Here is a 16,467-nt window from a genome sequence, read left to right as displayed (position 1 = left end):
ACTCAAAGAGAGCGGCCTGCGGCAGCGTGGGTCCAAGGAAGGACTGTCCTTGCCCTGGGAGTGCTCCTGGGATGGGCTGTGCAGAGTGCACGGCTCGGCCCGGAAAGTACTGCCGTCAAGCCAGCTGCCAGGCCAGGCCAGGCCCACCTGCCGACCCGAGGGCAGCGTCCTGCTGACGCTCGGCTCGGGAGGTGCTGGACTTCCGTGGTCTCCAGTCAGAGACCCGGGGTGGCCCGCGTCCCTGGCGGGGGCGGAGGGGTGCTGGTCGGGAGGAGCGGCTCCCGCGGCCAGAAGCCGGCCTGGCTTGAGTCAGCTGAGCGTCCAGAGCGTCCAGGAGCTCGTGGGGGAGTCTATGCACATGGAACCAGGACCAGGCCACATCCGGCCGCTCCCGGTGCCCGCCCCCAGGAGACTGTCCATCCTTTGCCCGTGTATCTGTCCACCTGGCTGCCTGCCACCTCCCAGGGCGTGTTCTGTCTCTGGCAGGGTCACAGGTCAGATGTTCTTCGTCTCATCACCTCGAGCTCTGGAGTTGGGGATTTCTAATCGCTGATTTTATCTCCTCCTTCCCTCGTCATGGGTGGTGTCAGTGCCGTCTGCCGCCCTTCCGACAAGGGGCTGTCAAGGTTTCAGTTGTCTAAGCCTTCACTGTGGTGGAGTTTCTTTCTCATAATAGGAAGGAAAAGAGCAGCATTTTTCCTGAGCGGTCTGTCACGTGTGCATACGAGGGCCGTCATCACTGACGGCTCCTTCAGGAGTGGCTCGGCCATCAGGTAGAGTTGCCGAGATGGGGACAGCTGGGTTCCGGTGTGACGCCTCTGCCCGAGCGCGTACGTGCGCGGGGATGGGCGACAATGACGTGCGCATGCAGATATTTCACAGTGTTTATTGTTTGCTTGATTGTCCATAATAACACCCTTGTGATGACTTTCCTCTTATTTCTCGACTTGTGTGGGAAGACTGTACAAGATGAGTGGTTTGAAGTGGCTTTTTTGTTCGTTAAGTCTATCAAGTGCTTTTAGTTCCCCCTATTACGGGACTTTTTAACATACCACAGGAGAAGGCGATACTGCAGTCTAAGGGACAACTCAAGTACAACCGAGGGAAGCGCTTTATGACAAATGTCTCTTTCAAGAAATAGAGGTCAACGTCCGTATAAATCACCCCTGTCAAACTGAATTAAATTTTACGGGAGTTATGTTTTCCTGTTCTTTTTGAGAACCGCTCAGATTCTTCCATCCTGATTCTCTTGTTGGGATTTTAGATTTGCTTATACGTTTCACTTTTCCCGTCATTAGGTTTTCTATTTGCTTCTTCCAGTCATCCATTCATCCAGCAAACACATATTGAGCCCCTCCTGTCACATTGGTCTCCAGACTCATGCCACATACTAGATTACAAAGATGGAAAGCTTTCAGTCCCCACCTCTAGAAACCCACAACTGGGGGAGGGGGTAGGAGGAATGATTGAGATGTAATAATAAAATGAGGCTTGTGAGAACTGTTATGGGGGAAAAAAAAAAAAAGCGTTGCCAAGACAGCCTTGGAAATAAAATGGGTAACAGAGTGGGATAATCAGGGACGGCTCCATGTAGGAGGTGAACTTATTGTAGTTTGATGGGGAGCAGGACACTCCAAGCAGAGAAAATAGCAGAGTGACAGGCGCATGGCCCCCAGTTGTTTTAAAATATAAATTTTATTATTATTTGGGTAGAGTGAAGCCAGGGGTCAGGAGATGTCTGCCTGGAAAGATCGTTTGTTACTCACGGTTCCCGAGAGGAGGGGGCACGCAATGCCAGCAGGGCCGCACGGGGAGACCCCCGGGCGGCTGGAGGCAGAGGGAGGGAGGGGCAGTACAGACCAGAGACCTCACTGAGGTTTCTGCGGGAGGAGTGGACAAAGCGGGGTGGGCAGCTGAGGACTGGCTGGTCTGGATCTTCCCCGCAGGCTCCAGGGCACAGGGCCCGTCCCCATTGCGTGCAACCTGCCCAGGGTGGAGAGGACAGGTGGACGGTGGCCCAAAGGCTGGGAGCCCGTTGAGGAGGTGTGGGCGGTGGGCTCTGGGTTGGCCGGTTTGCACAGGGAGGCGTGCTCGCGGCTGAGCTGTTTACTGTCTCTAGGACCCAGCTGCCCGGGGAGGGGTGGTGCCTGCAGGGTCGGCAAGGCCCCAGTGTCCAGGTCTTTGATACAGAGCGAGAGCTGTGCCTGGTACACGCGGGGAAGGCTGAGCCGCAGTGTGGGTGGGCGGCTGGGCATGAGCAGGCAGTGATGGGAGCAGGCACCGGAGGGGAGGAGGGAGCCGATGTGAGGCCTGCAAGGCCTTGCTGAGGGGGCTGTGTTCCTGAGAACCTGACTTTCCCTGTCTCTGAGCTCGAGCCAGGGTGTCCCAGAGCTTTGCACGCTTCCCCCGTCAGCGTCTCCCGGTGGGCCTTCAGGGCTGTCCTGTGGTCGCCACTCCAAGGCCAGGTGCCCGCATCACGTGAGCAGGAGGCGCGGCTTCTCGGGCTCCTACCCCTTTCCCAGCCCCCCAGACTCCTACCCCACCGCACTTCATCAGTGATGGCGCCCAACCCTCGCCGGCATCTCAGGGTCTTAGCAAGTGGTACGACACCCACGCAGGGTGTGTGGAGATGCGGGCAGTCCTGTTTGCCCTAGAGAGGGGATGTGTAAATGAGAGAAGCGACAGACACAGAACCGTCCCCCCAGCGCTTGTGGAGGACCGTGGGAGGCCAGCTTCACGTGAGGGCTGAGCGGGAGCTGGGTGCCCGGCTCCCTCGGCGGCTCCAGGGAGACGCAGAGGGAAGGGCTGAGGCTGGTCCCACACCTCCCTCCCCACCCCGAGTCATAGAGCAGCTCTTGGGTGGGGGGCTCAGGCCACACACAGTGGGTCTACAGACTCAAGGAAGGCAGGCCCCCAGGGGCCCCCAGTGCAGGAACAGTCCTGGGTCCACAGTGGCTTCCAGGAGAAGCCTCTTCTTGGGATGGGGGGACTTTATGGAAAAACTGGTTCCTAGGAGGATATTTCAGCGGGAATGTGAATAAAGTGGTAGAAACTCCAGCACCCGGGGGGAAGTAAGAGAAGGGAGGCTGGGCAGCGGAGAAGGCCCTGGGCCATCCGTGGGGCCAGGGCGGTGAGCCGGGCTCGAATCTGCGGTCGCCAGGGCTGTTCACTGGTGCGGGGGCCGGGGACAAAGCCCTGAGCCTCTGGAACGGTCGCGTCACAATCCTCCTGCCTCTGAAGACAGAAGGAATATGAAATAGCTAAAAAGTAAATGAATCACCAACTCTCAGGAGGAAGCCAGCCTAGGGCCGCTTCCCAGCAGGAACCTCGGCACAAGCTGGCGTCAGGCAGTGCGGGGTGGGCGGGGAGCTCATTAGGGTCGCAGGCTGCCCAGACTCTTCGGGAACTGGCCTTGAGTCCCTTCCAGGTCTGAGTCCCGCCCTGGTTGTGCTGCAATCTGCCAGCGGTGCCAGCGGGGCGGCCCATCTGACCCCCCCCTCCTCCATGCCCCCAGCTGCCTCTCTGGGCAGCCGGGTGTGGGGACGCTGCTCAGACCACAGGTTGCTGGACAGTCAGGTTTTCCTGCTGACTCCGGGGTTCGGCTCAGCAGGCTTCCATGGCATGGATTCTGGAGCTTTCTCTCTCCTCCACTCTGCATAAGAACAGGGCCCCCTCTTCCTCTCCCCTCCCTGCCCACACCTCAGCTCCACGTGCCCCCTCTCCACTCACCATCCCCTTGTGGACGAGGTTAATGCCTCTCCTCTGAGTGGGCATCGATCCCCAGCCCCTGGGATGCTGAGCTCATCAGGGCCACGGGTAGCGGGGACACCGGAGGTCCTGCCCTGCGGGCTGGTTTCCACCTGACTTATCAGAGGCAGGGGCTTCCCAGGGCAGGCAACTCGGCAACCCTGATGAAAAACCCACTCAGCAGGGGTGGAGGGTCTGGGACCCCAGGCATTCAAAGGGCAGGCGGGTCTGAAGGAGCCCCGCCTCCTGGGTCGCGGGTGCCAAGTGCCTACCGGGGTTGGGGACAGCAGCCCAGAGCCCTACCCAGAGGAGGAAGAAGGCTGCGACTCCTGGGGCTTCAGCACAGGACGCAGGGCTCTCTGTGGATGCTCACGACTGCCCCCCGCTGAGCAGCATTTGAGATGTATGGCATCTCTGCTCTCGTCCTAAGTATTGCAAAATGCTGTTTGTAAGCTTTAAAAGAAAAAGAAGCAAAAAAAAAAAAAAAAAAATCGTCAAAACCCCAGCCTCCCCGTCGAGCTCTGATTGTTTTATGTTTAAAGAATTCCCCCGCACCCCCTGCCCAGCGCATCATTAGTGAGAGCTGGTTGCTTCTAGAACGCTCCTTCCTGACGGTCTTGGAATCTAAGTGGAGAGCCTGAGGAGCCCAGCAGGAAACACAGGCCTTGGCTCCTGGCGGAGAAGCGCCCCCTCTCTTTACTCCACGTGTAAACCGCTTGTAACGAAGCTCGACCCTCCACCCCCAGGTCTGGAGTCACAGTTGCGTTCTCCGATCGTAGTTTTGGAGCTCAGCGCTGGGCAGCCCGTCTCAATGCTGATTTTGAAATCGTGCACGTTTGTTTGTATTAACACATTCATCCGTATGTTAATAAGCTGACCAGTCAGGCCCCGAGTTTGGGCTAGACCCCGGTGAGGGTGCTGGGGCTTCAGTGGTGAGCCAGACCCCGAATCCCCTTCGGGGGCTTGTGGGACGAGGGACAACAAGCAGGGAAGACGCCTCAGGAAGGAGGCGGTGGCAGGTGAAGGTGGGGGGCATGCACAACCGCGGGGGGCCCGGACAGGGTGGGCGGACAGTGAGGACGCAGACTATGCGGCAGGTGGCTTCTGCTGCAGCTTCGAGGCTCCGCTACGGGACCGGCCATGCCCACACCTGTGGCCCAGGAACACCGCATTCCCCGAGCGGGAGGCAGGCCGGGGCCCTGTGAGTGAGCACCGCCCGAGGCCCCTCTGTCTGAAGGCCACTGATGACATCTGACTCGCTCGTCAGGGTCCGGCCCAGACGCTGTCAACTGAGGTGCAAAGCTGCAGAAACCGCAGGCCTGGAGGTCCCGTGCGTCACCCTTCTGACCAGCGTCACGCCCGACGCAGCCGTCTGCTCGCGGCCCCCTGCCTCTCCGGGCTCCAGACTGCCCCTCGGGTGCTCTCCCCAAGCCCCGCACCACCCGCTGCTCCCTCACTCACGAGCACTGGGAACCTTTGCCGGGCACCGTGTCTGAGCGAGCCTGGGCATGACCAGCCCTTCATCGGGCTCACGGAAGGTGCCAGAGGGCATGGAATTAGGGCATCGCCTTCTGTGGCCAGTTTTGGGGGCGGGGGGGTCCTGTTCACGGAGGCATCCCTATGACCCGGTTTCAGTCCAGATTCCAAGGACTTCATCCCGAAGGCCCGGTTTCAGTCCAGATTCTAAGGACGTCACTGGCTTCGTGGAGAAGAGCAGAGGGCGGACGTGTTTTCGGGAGGTTCAGGTGTTGAGACTGTGTGATGCTCTTGAGTCACAACAGATGGGCCCGTGGGGAGAATGGCCGACGGGTCCACGTGGCCATGAAACACCCACCTGAGCCCCGATGATGTGGCCTCCGTTCAAATCCAGGTCTTTTAAAAGAGAGCGGTAGACAGGAGGGGATGTGACTGGGGTACCCCAGCCCTACAGTTGTAGGCTACATTCTTCAGAACAAAAGCCACACAGCCAGCCCACAGCACTTCCTGTGGGGTCACGTGCTGCGGCAGGGAGACCTGGGCCCCGGGCGCCCTCCTCCCGACGTCCCTGCCCCTCCAGCTGCTCGCTGCTTAGCTGCCCCCTGAGCTCAGTACCCGCTCTGACATCCTGATCTTTTCCCCACCATGTTCTTGGATGGTCACTGCCTTTTGTACTTTTGATGTTTTCTCATTGAGGTGAAATTTGTGGCGAACATAAAGTTGACCACGTCAAAGTGTATGGTTCACGGATTGGTGCCTCCACTCCAGCCTCCACCCCCACCTGGGGCTGAAATGTTTCCAGGCTCCCGAGGCGATGCTGCACCCACCTCCCCCGCCCTGGCACCCAGCCGTCTGCTTTCTGCTCCTGCGGGTCCACCTGTCCTGGGTATTTTATGAGATGGGATCACGCGGCCTGTGGCCTCCCGGTCTGGTTGCTCTCGGCATCATGCCTTCAAGGCCCGCCTGCGGTGCAGCAGGGGTCAGCGCTCCGCCCCTCCTGTGGCCGGGCAGCCTCCGTCCTGGGGCTGCACCGCCGTTTGCCTGTCGACGGGCACTTGCGTGCTCCCCCCTGGGCTGCTGTGAGCAGGGCGTCCGTGAACGTGTGCATGCAAAGGTTGGAGAGCCAGCTTGCACTTCTTCGGGGTGTAGACCCAGAAGCAAGGTTGCTGGGTCGCATGGTGGTTCTGGGTTTGCTGGAGGACCTGCCGAGCCGCTTTCACGCTGTGAATGAAGAGGGTTAGAGTTCTGTGTTTCGTTTCTCTGGGACTCACACCGCCCGGCCCCATGTTTGCTGTCCCCTTCTGGTCTTGCATGTCTCCAGTCCACCAAGGTCCTTCTAAATCCTCATGCCACCACCCACCCCCCTGCCCCCATGACCGCCTGCCAGCTTGGTTTATCTGCAGACGTCACGAGCGCGTTTCCTGTGTTGTCCCTGAAGCCGTCTGTGGGTGTCACCTGCACGGGGCCCTGGCCGGCCCACCTCGGCACCGCCTGCTTGGCCTGAGGCTCTCCATGCCCACAGCCTTCCGTCTGCAGGTGTCCCCGGGCCCCCGACCCCCCAGGCCTGCGCAGGCCCAGCACCTGCCTGGACGGGGTGCAGGGACCTGCAGAGAACTCGGGGGGCTTCCCCGGCAGCTGGTGACCAGTGCCCCCCACCTGCACTGTTGCTCTCTCGCGGGGTCAGGTCCATTGGTCCACAGGGCAGGCAGCACAAGCAGGGCGGTCAGACTGGCTTGGGCAGGACTAGAAGCCGCTCGGACGAGGACGGGGATCAGGAGAGGTGTGGCTCAGGGTCAGGCCGGGTGGTCCTGGAAGGGCTGAGAACACCGCCTGGCCAGCTGACTGGAGGGAGTTCACGGACAGGGAATAAAATCAGCAGCAGAGCATTGGGCAGGACAAGGGACAGGCGGGGTTCAGGATGGAAGGTGTTGGGTCAGCTGTGCCCCAAGGCGGGTTTTACCACCTCAGCTAGTTCCCAGGGCAGCAGCCAGGTCCCCTGCACAGGGACATCCAGAGGCCCAGCCAGCGGTGGCATCTTAGGCGTGCGTTTGGGCAGAAGGGGTCAGGGTGGAAGCAGGAGGCGCGGCAGGGGAAACAGCTCTGGACCCTCTCTGGGGACACCCAGCCACTCGGGCCCCGTGGGGCTGGGCAGGTCTTCTCTGCCAGGTGGTCCCCTGTCCACAGGGGACCTGAAGGCAGGTTCCATCCCGAGCCCTTGGTCTGAGTCCGCAGGGCCAGGTGTGCCCAGGCCCTGACCAAGAGCTGGTGACTGAAACCCCCAGACCCAGTGGTGGGGACAGAGGGGCCCCCGCTCAGAGGCGCAGGTTGGGGGGTGGGGGGGGTGTGCTCACGGGACTGAACGCCCCCCGTGTGAGGGGTTGGCCAGCGGCCTCAGCCCCACACTGTCCAGCGGGTCCCAGGCCCTCCGTCCTGCAGGTTGGAGCCATCGGGGACGAGGAGGAGTGGGTCACCCTCTGCGAGGAGGAGAATGAGCCGGATGCCCAGATGCTGGAGATCCCGGACCTCACGCCCTACACTCACTACCGGTGAGAGCCGCCCGCCGGGGCCCTCTGTCCGCAGCGGTGAAACCCAGCTGCACGCGTGCAAGCAAGACGCTTCCATCCATCATAGCAGTAAACTGAGCTTTTCGGGGCACGAGATGCTGTTGAGTGTCATTCCCAGAGAGACTGTCCCTGCTGCCAGGCCAGCAGCGTCCCTTCCACCAGCTTCGATGGCCAGGCAGCCAGCAGGCATGGCTGGTGTATCAGGCTCAGTAGCCAAGACCCACGTGATTGGAGATGTAGGTCTTTTTTTTTTTTTTCCACAGAACTCCACCTCTGGGGCTGTTAGGGTGCTGTGTGTGTGAAGAGCAGACATCCTTGAAACACCTGCCTCACCCTCCCCGGGTCCCGGAGGCATGGGTTTCACTAATCAAGCATTTAACGTGCCATTTAACCTTTGCCTCTTGACCCTGAAACTTATCCAGGCAGTAAATCCTTGGCCCAAACAAAGGACAGAGTGTCGGTGGCTGCTTGAGATGCCGTGACTTCCCGTAAGATTGAGGAGAGAGATAGGATTTCCAGTTATCTCAGATGCTGGGTGTGATAGCCTCACTGTTCTGCCAGGATGGATGCACTTCATATGACCAGGGAACAAAAGACTGAGAATGACTAATTCAGGGAGTAAAAGGGGAAATGATATCTTTGTGAAGAACACCGTTTCAATACAATACCAAAGTGAGGGTTTTTGTTTTTGTTTTTTTAAAAAAACCTAATGAGAGGTGCTATTGAACCTACACTCATTTTAACATCCTTCCTAGTTTAGAGCAGATGAATCAAGATTCACTCATTTTTAGGGGGAAACATTCAGAGTAAAGTGAGCTGCCGAGGTCCGTGATGTGCTGTGTGAAACTGGCGCGGGGCTTTGTTTCCTTCCGTTTTCCCGCGTCCCCTCTCCCTGCAGGTTCCGAATGAGGCAGGTGAATGTTGTCGGCGCCGGCCCCTTCAGTCAGTCCTCCCGGGTCATCCAGACGCTGCAGGCACCCCCAGACGTGGCCCCCACCAGCATCACCGTCCGCACTGCCAGCGAGACTAGCCTGCGGCTCCGCTGGGTGGTGAGTCGGGGGGCGGTGCTGGGGGGAGCCCGGAGCCTAGTCATCGCTTCCTCCTGCCTTTGTCCAGGTCAAAGCTAATCTCGTCATTAAACCAAGAAGTAGTGCACCCCACAATTAGTGTTGGATCTCAGACCATCCCCAGCTGTCTTATTAACTAGTAGCGTTACCCACTGGCTTCTTGGAACCAAGACATATTCTTTAGGGAAGAAAGTCGACCGTCCCACGGGCTCGACCTATAAGTCCTTAAGCTCGGTCGACACGGAACGGGTCCGAAGTATTTGTAAGAGAGCCAGCTTGACATTGAATCAGAACATTTGCTCACAAAATTAAGCCACAATATATTAAAAGAAATTAAGTCCAGCTAAAGTTACTGACAAGGCTTCCTGTAATTAACAGAAGAAAAGTTCCAGGGAAAAGTAAAAAAGAAAAAGTCCAAGAATATTCACCCCAGAGTAGCTTTTCCATGGACTCAGCCCCATAAGACAGGCTGGTGCTTGGGGACCCTCATGGGGGGTGGTTCCGAGACGGGGGCTCACCACAGACTGTTGTCCGCTTCCAGCCACTGCCAGACTCTCGGTACAACGGGAACCCCGAGTCCGTGGGCTACAGGATTAAGTACTGGCGCCCGGATCTGCCCTCTGCGGTGCTGACCCAAGTCATCAGTGATCGGCTGGAGCGGGAGTTCACGGTCGAGGGGCTGGAGGAGTGGACCGAGTACGAACTGCAGATGCAGGCCTTCAACGCCATCGGTGCCGGGCCCTGGAGTGCGGCCGTGCGGGGCCGGACGCGGGAGTCGGGTGAGTTGGGGCTCCGGGCCCTCCCGTGTCTCCTGGAGGAGGAGTGGGCCCAGGCTCGGTGGCATCTCACTGGCTCATCCTTACCCAACCCCACGCCCCCTACCGTGTCTTTCCTGAGTAATTACGTCAACCTGCCTCAGAGCCCGTGACACCGCTTTGCATTTGATGATGGATTCTCCCAGGGGCTGGACTTGCGTTGTTGTCTTTAATTAGGGGTGATTTTCACCACCAGTGCTCAGAAGTAGGGGCATACTGGGACTGACGGGATCTTTTTGACGCACGGTGTTCAGGAATTCTTCCCGACAGTTGTACGTGTGGTGTGTTGAGACACTTTCCTCTGCCCCAGAAAATAGACCCTCAAAAAGTGTTGCTTTCGCACAATGGGAGTTTCTCTTTACAGCGTTAAGATGGGTGTTCCTATTAGTGAGTCCATGGAGTGATTTGAGGACCCAGGCTCTGCCATCCTGTTGACTAGCTGCCATCTGCATGCAGTGGCCAGAGGGGAGAGATGAGCAAAGGGTGGGTGCCTCTGCCTCTTGACACCTGCCCGGAGACAGCTCACAACCCTTTGCTTACTGCCAGGAAGGGAGGAGAGCTTCCAGAGGTCACTCAGCAGAATGCTTATCTTCTAGGTTCCATGGCCAGACTGGTCAACAGCAGTTTGCAGGACCCTTGCTGGCCTGGTTTGAGCTTGTAGAAACACAGAAAAGAGTGTTGCTGACACTCTAAAGACACACAAACCAGCTGTTTCCGAGGGTCTGAAATAGTGAGGTTTTCTCCTGAAAAGAAAGACCATCTCTGCTCTTCAGCTCACCCCCACCCACGCTGTTCAGCACTTGATGTATCAGGGAACTGCTTACCCTAGACCACGTGGGCTGTTAGAAGTCATGCTCTGAATACCTTCCTGACCTCCACCCAAGAGGGCTGAGAAAAAGGTGGAAAGTCTTGGGTTAGATGTCACGCTCAGAATACCTTCCTGACCTCCACCCAAGAAGGCTGAGACGAAGGTGGGAAGTCTGAGACAGGAAACCAGCTGCATCAGGACTTAGCTATTTCCTCAGAGGCTTCCTGAGCCCGGGGCAAGTCCTGTCTTCTTCATGTCTTATGTTGTATACCTTAATCTTACACAGTGTTAAACACAAATCATATGTAATGTTGACTTGTTTATGTAACATTGATTCTAAAGCTAAAAATAAATAAAGTCTTTCGTTATTAAAAGAAAGCATTAAAACTCTAAGTAGAGATTAAAATACCATTTAAAACAGTTTTTCTTAGGGAAAAATAAAATAAAACACAATCATTGAGTAAAACACTATCATTGAAGTAATAAGTAGGCTAGACACTGTGAAAGAGAAAATTGCCAAACTGGAAGCTGAAAATGAGTGAAAATCTCAAAATACAGCACAGAGACATTGACACTGAAAGTATGATAGAGAACTTAAAAGACAAAGACTAGACTGGGAAGGTCCAAAATACATTCAATAAGATTCAGAAAGGATGGGGGGCAGGGTCAGGGAAATGAGAGGAGGAAATACACAGAGATTATGGCTGAGAAATTACAGAATTGAGGTAAGACACTGTGTATCAGACTGAAGACATGACTCCTGAATAGAAAAAATAGAAATAAATCTGCACCAAATTGCACTGCCCTACAACTTCAAAATACCAGAGCCAAAGAGAAAATCTTAAAAATATTTGGACCCAGGACATGTCACCTGCAAAGACTGTTTGAAACCAACTTCTCAAGAACAACAGCGGGCAGAAGACAATGGAATAATAATCTTGAAGGAACTGAAAGAAAGTAACTCAACCTCAAGCTCTGCACTTAGCCACAGCCTTTTGTTCAGAAAACAACGAAATATCATGTGAAGGTGAAGAAAGTGAAATTTTAAGTGGAAAATAATATTTTGGGATGAGTTTTCAAAGACCACTCAACAAAGACAACCAATGGCAAAATGACTGCCTTGAGAGTATCTTTTTGTAAAAATCCTTCCAGCTGCTAAAAAGCCATCCTTACAGTGGTCAGAGGATGAGATGGTTGGATGGTATCACCAGCTCAATGGACATGAGTTTGAGCAAATTCCAGGAGATAGTGGAGGACAGGGGAGCCTGGCGTGCTGCAGTCCGTGGGGTCACAGAGAGTCAGACATGACTTAGCAACTGAACAACAACAACAACAAAAAATAAAACAGAGGTCAGAGGTCATCACGGCATCTGATGAAGAGGGTGAAGGGGTCTCCAGGGCACGCTGGTGAAGAGTCACAGCTGCTGATGGAGTCAGATGGGGTCGGAGGGAGCTGGGAGGAGAGGAAGCCTGCAGGTCCCTTCTGGAACACGCAGCACCTCCGCGATGATAGCTGTATGTCCATGCTTTAAGAAGCTCAGTGCACAGACATGCTGAAAGCCAGCCGTGGGAGCACCACTGCTTATTTAATAAAATAAGCAGAACTTCTCAAACCACATTTACATGAAGTGTCTGATTTTGACGGGCACTTGAGCTGGTTTCATGACATCTTATGATATATTATAAGGGTAAACGAGGCCCTTAAAACCAAAGACACTACATGAGGCACAGCTGGTGCTAAGAGGAAAGCCCTGCAGAGGAGAGAGAAGAAAAGAAGGAAATGCATTTTAAATGGTACTCTTTTTGATGAAAGGGGAGTTTCTAGGACTGTCTCAAAATTCAAGATACCAGGTTGGGAAGGAGTTGAATCTCCCTCAACTTATGTAATGTGCAAGATTTTTTCCCCAAATCTTAAGAACATAAATATTTTGTAACTAAATGGCAGTTTTCCCTGGTAAGACTCGAATGGGCTGAAATTTTCATCGTGAACACTACCGTTTGCTCAGCCTGTCTCCTCGTTGGGAACCCAGCTGCATTCTGGGCACCGAGGCTGAGCTGCCACAATTGCCCAGTTGCCCTCACCCTCTGGGGACATGGATGGCCTGCCAGTGTGTGGAGGCACATGTTACCACGTCTTAGGAAGTCATCTGTTACATGTAGGTCTACATAAGAACTGGGCATTTACGGTCTCCAAGATGAACCGCAGGAGACAGTTAAGGATTGAGAGGCGGCCAGTTTGCGTTGCTATGACAATGGCCTCTCTCTTTGCAGAGAGATGGAAATTTAGAACTTAACACTAGTGTCTGGGTACAGTATACTTGCTCCTCTCACCTGGTTCTAAATAAAGTCGAAAATGAAATCGGAAAATTGTAGGTTTACCTTCTCTTTGAATGATAAGTAACACCTTTAATTCACAACTGATGCAAGGTGCCAGCTTCTCGCTCAGTTGTTTTTTTTAATAAAATAAGCATATGTGTCAGCAATGTCCTGGTAACTGCCTTGGCAGTTACAACACCGAGGGGGAGCCCCTGATGTGCGGAGGACACGAGTGGCACCGTGGGAGCCCCTGCAGAAGGTGGGGGACTCGGAGTGGTGTGTGCGGCTGGCCTGCTCCCTTCAGGGGGCTGAGTTCACTGGAAGCCAGGAAGATTTTCTCCCTGTGACACAAATCTGCTCAAGTGAATTATAGTGTTTTGTTGAATGACTGAATGATGGAATGAATGACCCTCTACTGACGTAGTTGGGAAGAAAAAGGTAATCGATCAGGTAAGCTGGCCAGCATCTTCTCTCCAGAAGTGTCAGGAAGGAGGACCCCGTGCTCAGAACAGACAGGCTCCAACAGCGGTGTGTGTGTGTTGTGGGGGCATTGGCCAACCCACGTGGCAGCTGGTTCACGCCTGCGCTCTGAGGCCCATCAGTCAGCCTCGTCAGTCAGGCTCCGAGGCCTGTCAGTCACCTTGTCAGTCAGGCTCTGAGGCCTGTCAGTCAGCCTCGTCAGTCAGCCTCGTCAGTCAGCCTCGTCAGTCAGCCTCGTCAGTCAGGCTCTGAGGCCTGTCAGTCAGCCTCGTCTGTCAGCCTCCTCAGGCAGCCTCATCAGTCAGGCTCCAAGGCCCGTCAGTCAGCCTCGTCAGTCAGGCTCCAAGGCCCGTCAGTCAGCCTCGTCAGTCAGCCTCGTCAGTCAGGCTCCAAGGCCCGTCAGTCAGCCTCGTCAGTCAGGCTCTGAGGCCCGTCAGTAGCCTCGTCTGTCAGCCTCCTCAGGCAGCCTCATCAGTCAGGCTCTGAGGCCCGTCAGTAGCCTCGTCTGTCAGCCTCCTCAGGCAGCCTCGTCAGTCAGGCTCCGAGGCCCATCAGTCAGCCTCACAAGGGGGCAAGGAGTGGGGGGTTCCCGCCTCCCAGGCAGTCAGGCCAGGAAAGCCGTCCTTCCAGGCCCAACGCGAGGCCCGGCCTGCCGCTGGGCCCTCTTTAGCTCCTCCGCCTCCATCCCAAACCTGCCGCTTGTGGAGCGACTGGGACCAGCTGGCCAACAACGGAGAGCATCTCCTCCAGGGCCTGCACGAGTCCTGTCATTTTTTTCTTAAAGACTTCATTACAGCAGCCCCTTGTTTCCTGGGGCTACTGTAATCACGTGCCCCAGAGTGGTGGCTTCAAACAGCAGAAATGTATTCTCTCAAGGCTCTGAAGGCCAGAAGGTGGAGAAAGGGATGTGAGCAGAGCTGAACTCCCTCTGGAGGTACCAGGAGGGGTGGTCCTTCCCCCTCCCAGCTTCTGGAAGCTCCTCAGCTGTGGCAGTACAAATCCAGTCCTGCCAGGGGTTGGGGGTCTCCCCAGGTGCATGTCCATCTCTTCTCACAGGGATGCCAGTCCTGCTGGAATAGAGACCACCTCACCCCCATGTGACCTCATCTGACCCATTACATCCCAGGGACCATATTTCCCAATAAGGTCACATTCTGGGCCCAGAGGGTCAGGACTCAGCATGGGAGCTTGAAGGGACACAATTCAACCCACAGCAAAGACCACATCGCTTTGGTACAGAAGCTCTAGGAAGCAGAGTTGGGGAGCAGTGTTATCGTGCAAAAATACGTTACTTTCTGTCTTCAGACTGACTACCAGAGGAGCCTTCACAATGGCTGAGCAGAAAGAAGGAAGTGCTCATGTATGAGGGAGTGAATGAGTGAGTGTGGAAGGGAACAAATGAGTGAGTGAGTGAATGAGTGAGTGTGGAAGAGAACAAATGAGTGAGTGAGTGAGTGAATGAGTGAATGAACAAATGAGTGAGTGAATGAGTGAATGAACAAATGAGTGAGTGAATGACCGAGTGAGCGAGTGAGTGAATGAATGAATGAGTGAATGAATGAGTGAATGAACGAATGAGTGAATGAGGGAGTGAGTGAGTGAGTGAGTGAATGAATGAGTGAGTGAATGAACGAGTGAATGAACGAATGAGTGAATGAGGGAGTGAGTGAGTGAGTGAGTGAACGAGTGAATGAGCGAGGGAGTGAGTGAGTGAATGAATGAGTGAATGAGCGAGGGAGTGAATGAGCGAGTGAACGAGTGAGTGAGTGAATGAGGAGGGGTGGATGAGTGACAGGGGACGTGCAGGAGTGCGTGGCTGCATGAGTGAACGGATGGGCGGGTGGATGAGTGAGCCGGTCGGCAGGCTGGTCCTGCGGGTGGTCACTGAGAAGGTGTCACAGCCCCATCGCGTGTTCTGTGCCCGTGAGTTTCGTGAACTTGACGTGTTCTCCTTTTCGACCGTGGAGGCGCTGGGGGTGCTGACACTCGCTTTGGTCGTTGCCTGTCACCCCCTCCCCACAGAGAGGTGCACCATGTAAGGCTCCCCTGCCCCCACCCCGGGCGCAGATCATAACCTCCCCTCCTCCCCTCTCCGCCTGCCTGTCCCCCACAAAGTCCGCATTTAGAGAGGTCCATGAACTGTGTCTGAAAGTGAGGATTCCATCTGAGATAAAAGCCACAGTTCTCACCAGTTAATATAAGAATCAGACAAGCTTATTTTCTCTCTGGGTGGACTCCGGTAACATGGAGCTCCTAAATACCCAGGATTTATGGAATTTGTTGCTAATATTAAGGAGATTTACATTTCCGTGATACCCCTGCAAGTTTAATCTGATCACTGCAAAAACGCTCAGAGTGCATTGCTATTTCAAGGACAACTTGATTAGAAGGGGAAGAATTAGACCTTTATTTGTAGAAGCCTTTAGACTTCCAGAGCCAATCTCTTTAACTCATTCCTTGCAGTTCCTTCAGCCGCCCCTGAAAACGTGTCAGCCGAGGCCGTCAGCTCCACCCAGATCTTACTGACATGGGCCTCGGTCCCCGAACCGGACCAAAATGGGCTGATCCTGGGCTACAAGGTACGTGCTCAGGTGACCTTCCCCGCCTGCCTCCCCAGCCCGCGAGCTCGCATGGCCTGTGCATCGCTGGCTCTGGCCTGTTTCCTGGACTTCACCCCCCTCCTCTCGTCTCCCTCATCACCGTCTGGGGTGAGGGTCGCTCCACCCTCGTCACGCAGGCCCTCGCAAGGCGCTCTGAGCCCGTGTCCTCCCCCTAAGATGGGCGGAATGGCGGTTGCTCCCTCCAGTCGACGGTGGCTGATTTTGTACAATGCCAAGGACGTGTCCAGAGGCCCCTACACGCGTGTCTGCACGTGTCATCGCCACCCGTGTCCGTCCTGGGCGCTGGCCTCGGTGTCGAGGCTCGGACACCTCCCGGCTTCTCTGGGAGACCTTTCTGGGCCAGCCCTGTGTGCTTTTACCCAGGCCCTCAAAACCCCCCTGTTCTGTGCCGTCCGCTCCCCCAGCAGCAGGGCGGACCTTCCTGGGTTTGACCGTGAGGCCTCGCGTGTCATGTGCTGTGGCCTCTCCTTGGGCCGTCCATCTACTCCATCCTGTTCTGTTTCCTCCCGTCCTCACGCCCCACCGCCACCCCAGGGCATCCTGATCACTCCCTTCTGACCCGTTTGGACGCAG

The 16,467-nt window shown here is 55.7% G+C and overlaps 1 protein-coding gene across 1 annotated transcript in view; it reads left to right on the top strand.

The window, feature by feature from the left end:
• The window catches only part of SDK1 (sidekick cell adhesion molecule 1), a 744,542-nt gene that overhangs the window by 652,652 nt on the left and 75,423 nt on the right, over positions 1-16,467 (top strand). Inside the window, exons 23-26 of the mRNA XM_055561902.1 lie at positions 7,660-7,769; positions 8,686-8,836; positions 9,396-9,633; positions 15,737-15,852. Of these exons, the coding sequence (XP_055417877.1) occupies positions 7,660-7,769; positions 8,686-8,836; positions 9,396-9,633; positions 15,737-15,852 (615 nt within the window). The remainder of the gene's footprint in view (positions 1-7,659; positions 7,770-8,685; positions 8,837-9,395; positions 9,634-15,736; positions 15,853-16,467) is intronic.

This window comes from Bubalus kerabau, chromosome 23 (genome assembly GCF_029407905.1).
Source record: "Bubalus kerabau isolate K-KA32 ecotype Philippines breed swamp buffalo chromosome 23, PCC_UOA_SB_1v2, whole genome shotgun sequence".
Taxonomy (NCBI): Eukaryota; Metazoa; Chordata; class Mammalia; order Artiodactyla; family Bovidae; genus Bubalus; species Bubalus kerabau.
Note: the sequence above shows the minus strand (reverse complement) of the source record. Positions and strands in the feature narration are given on the sequence as shown.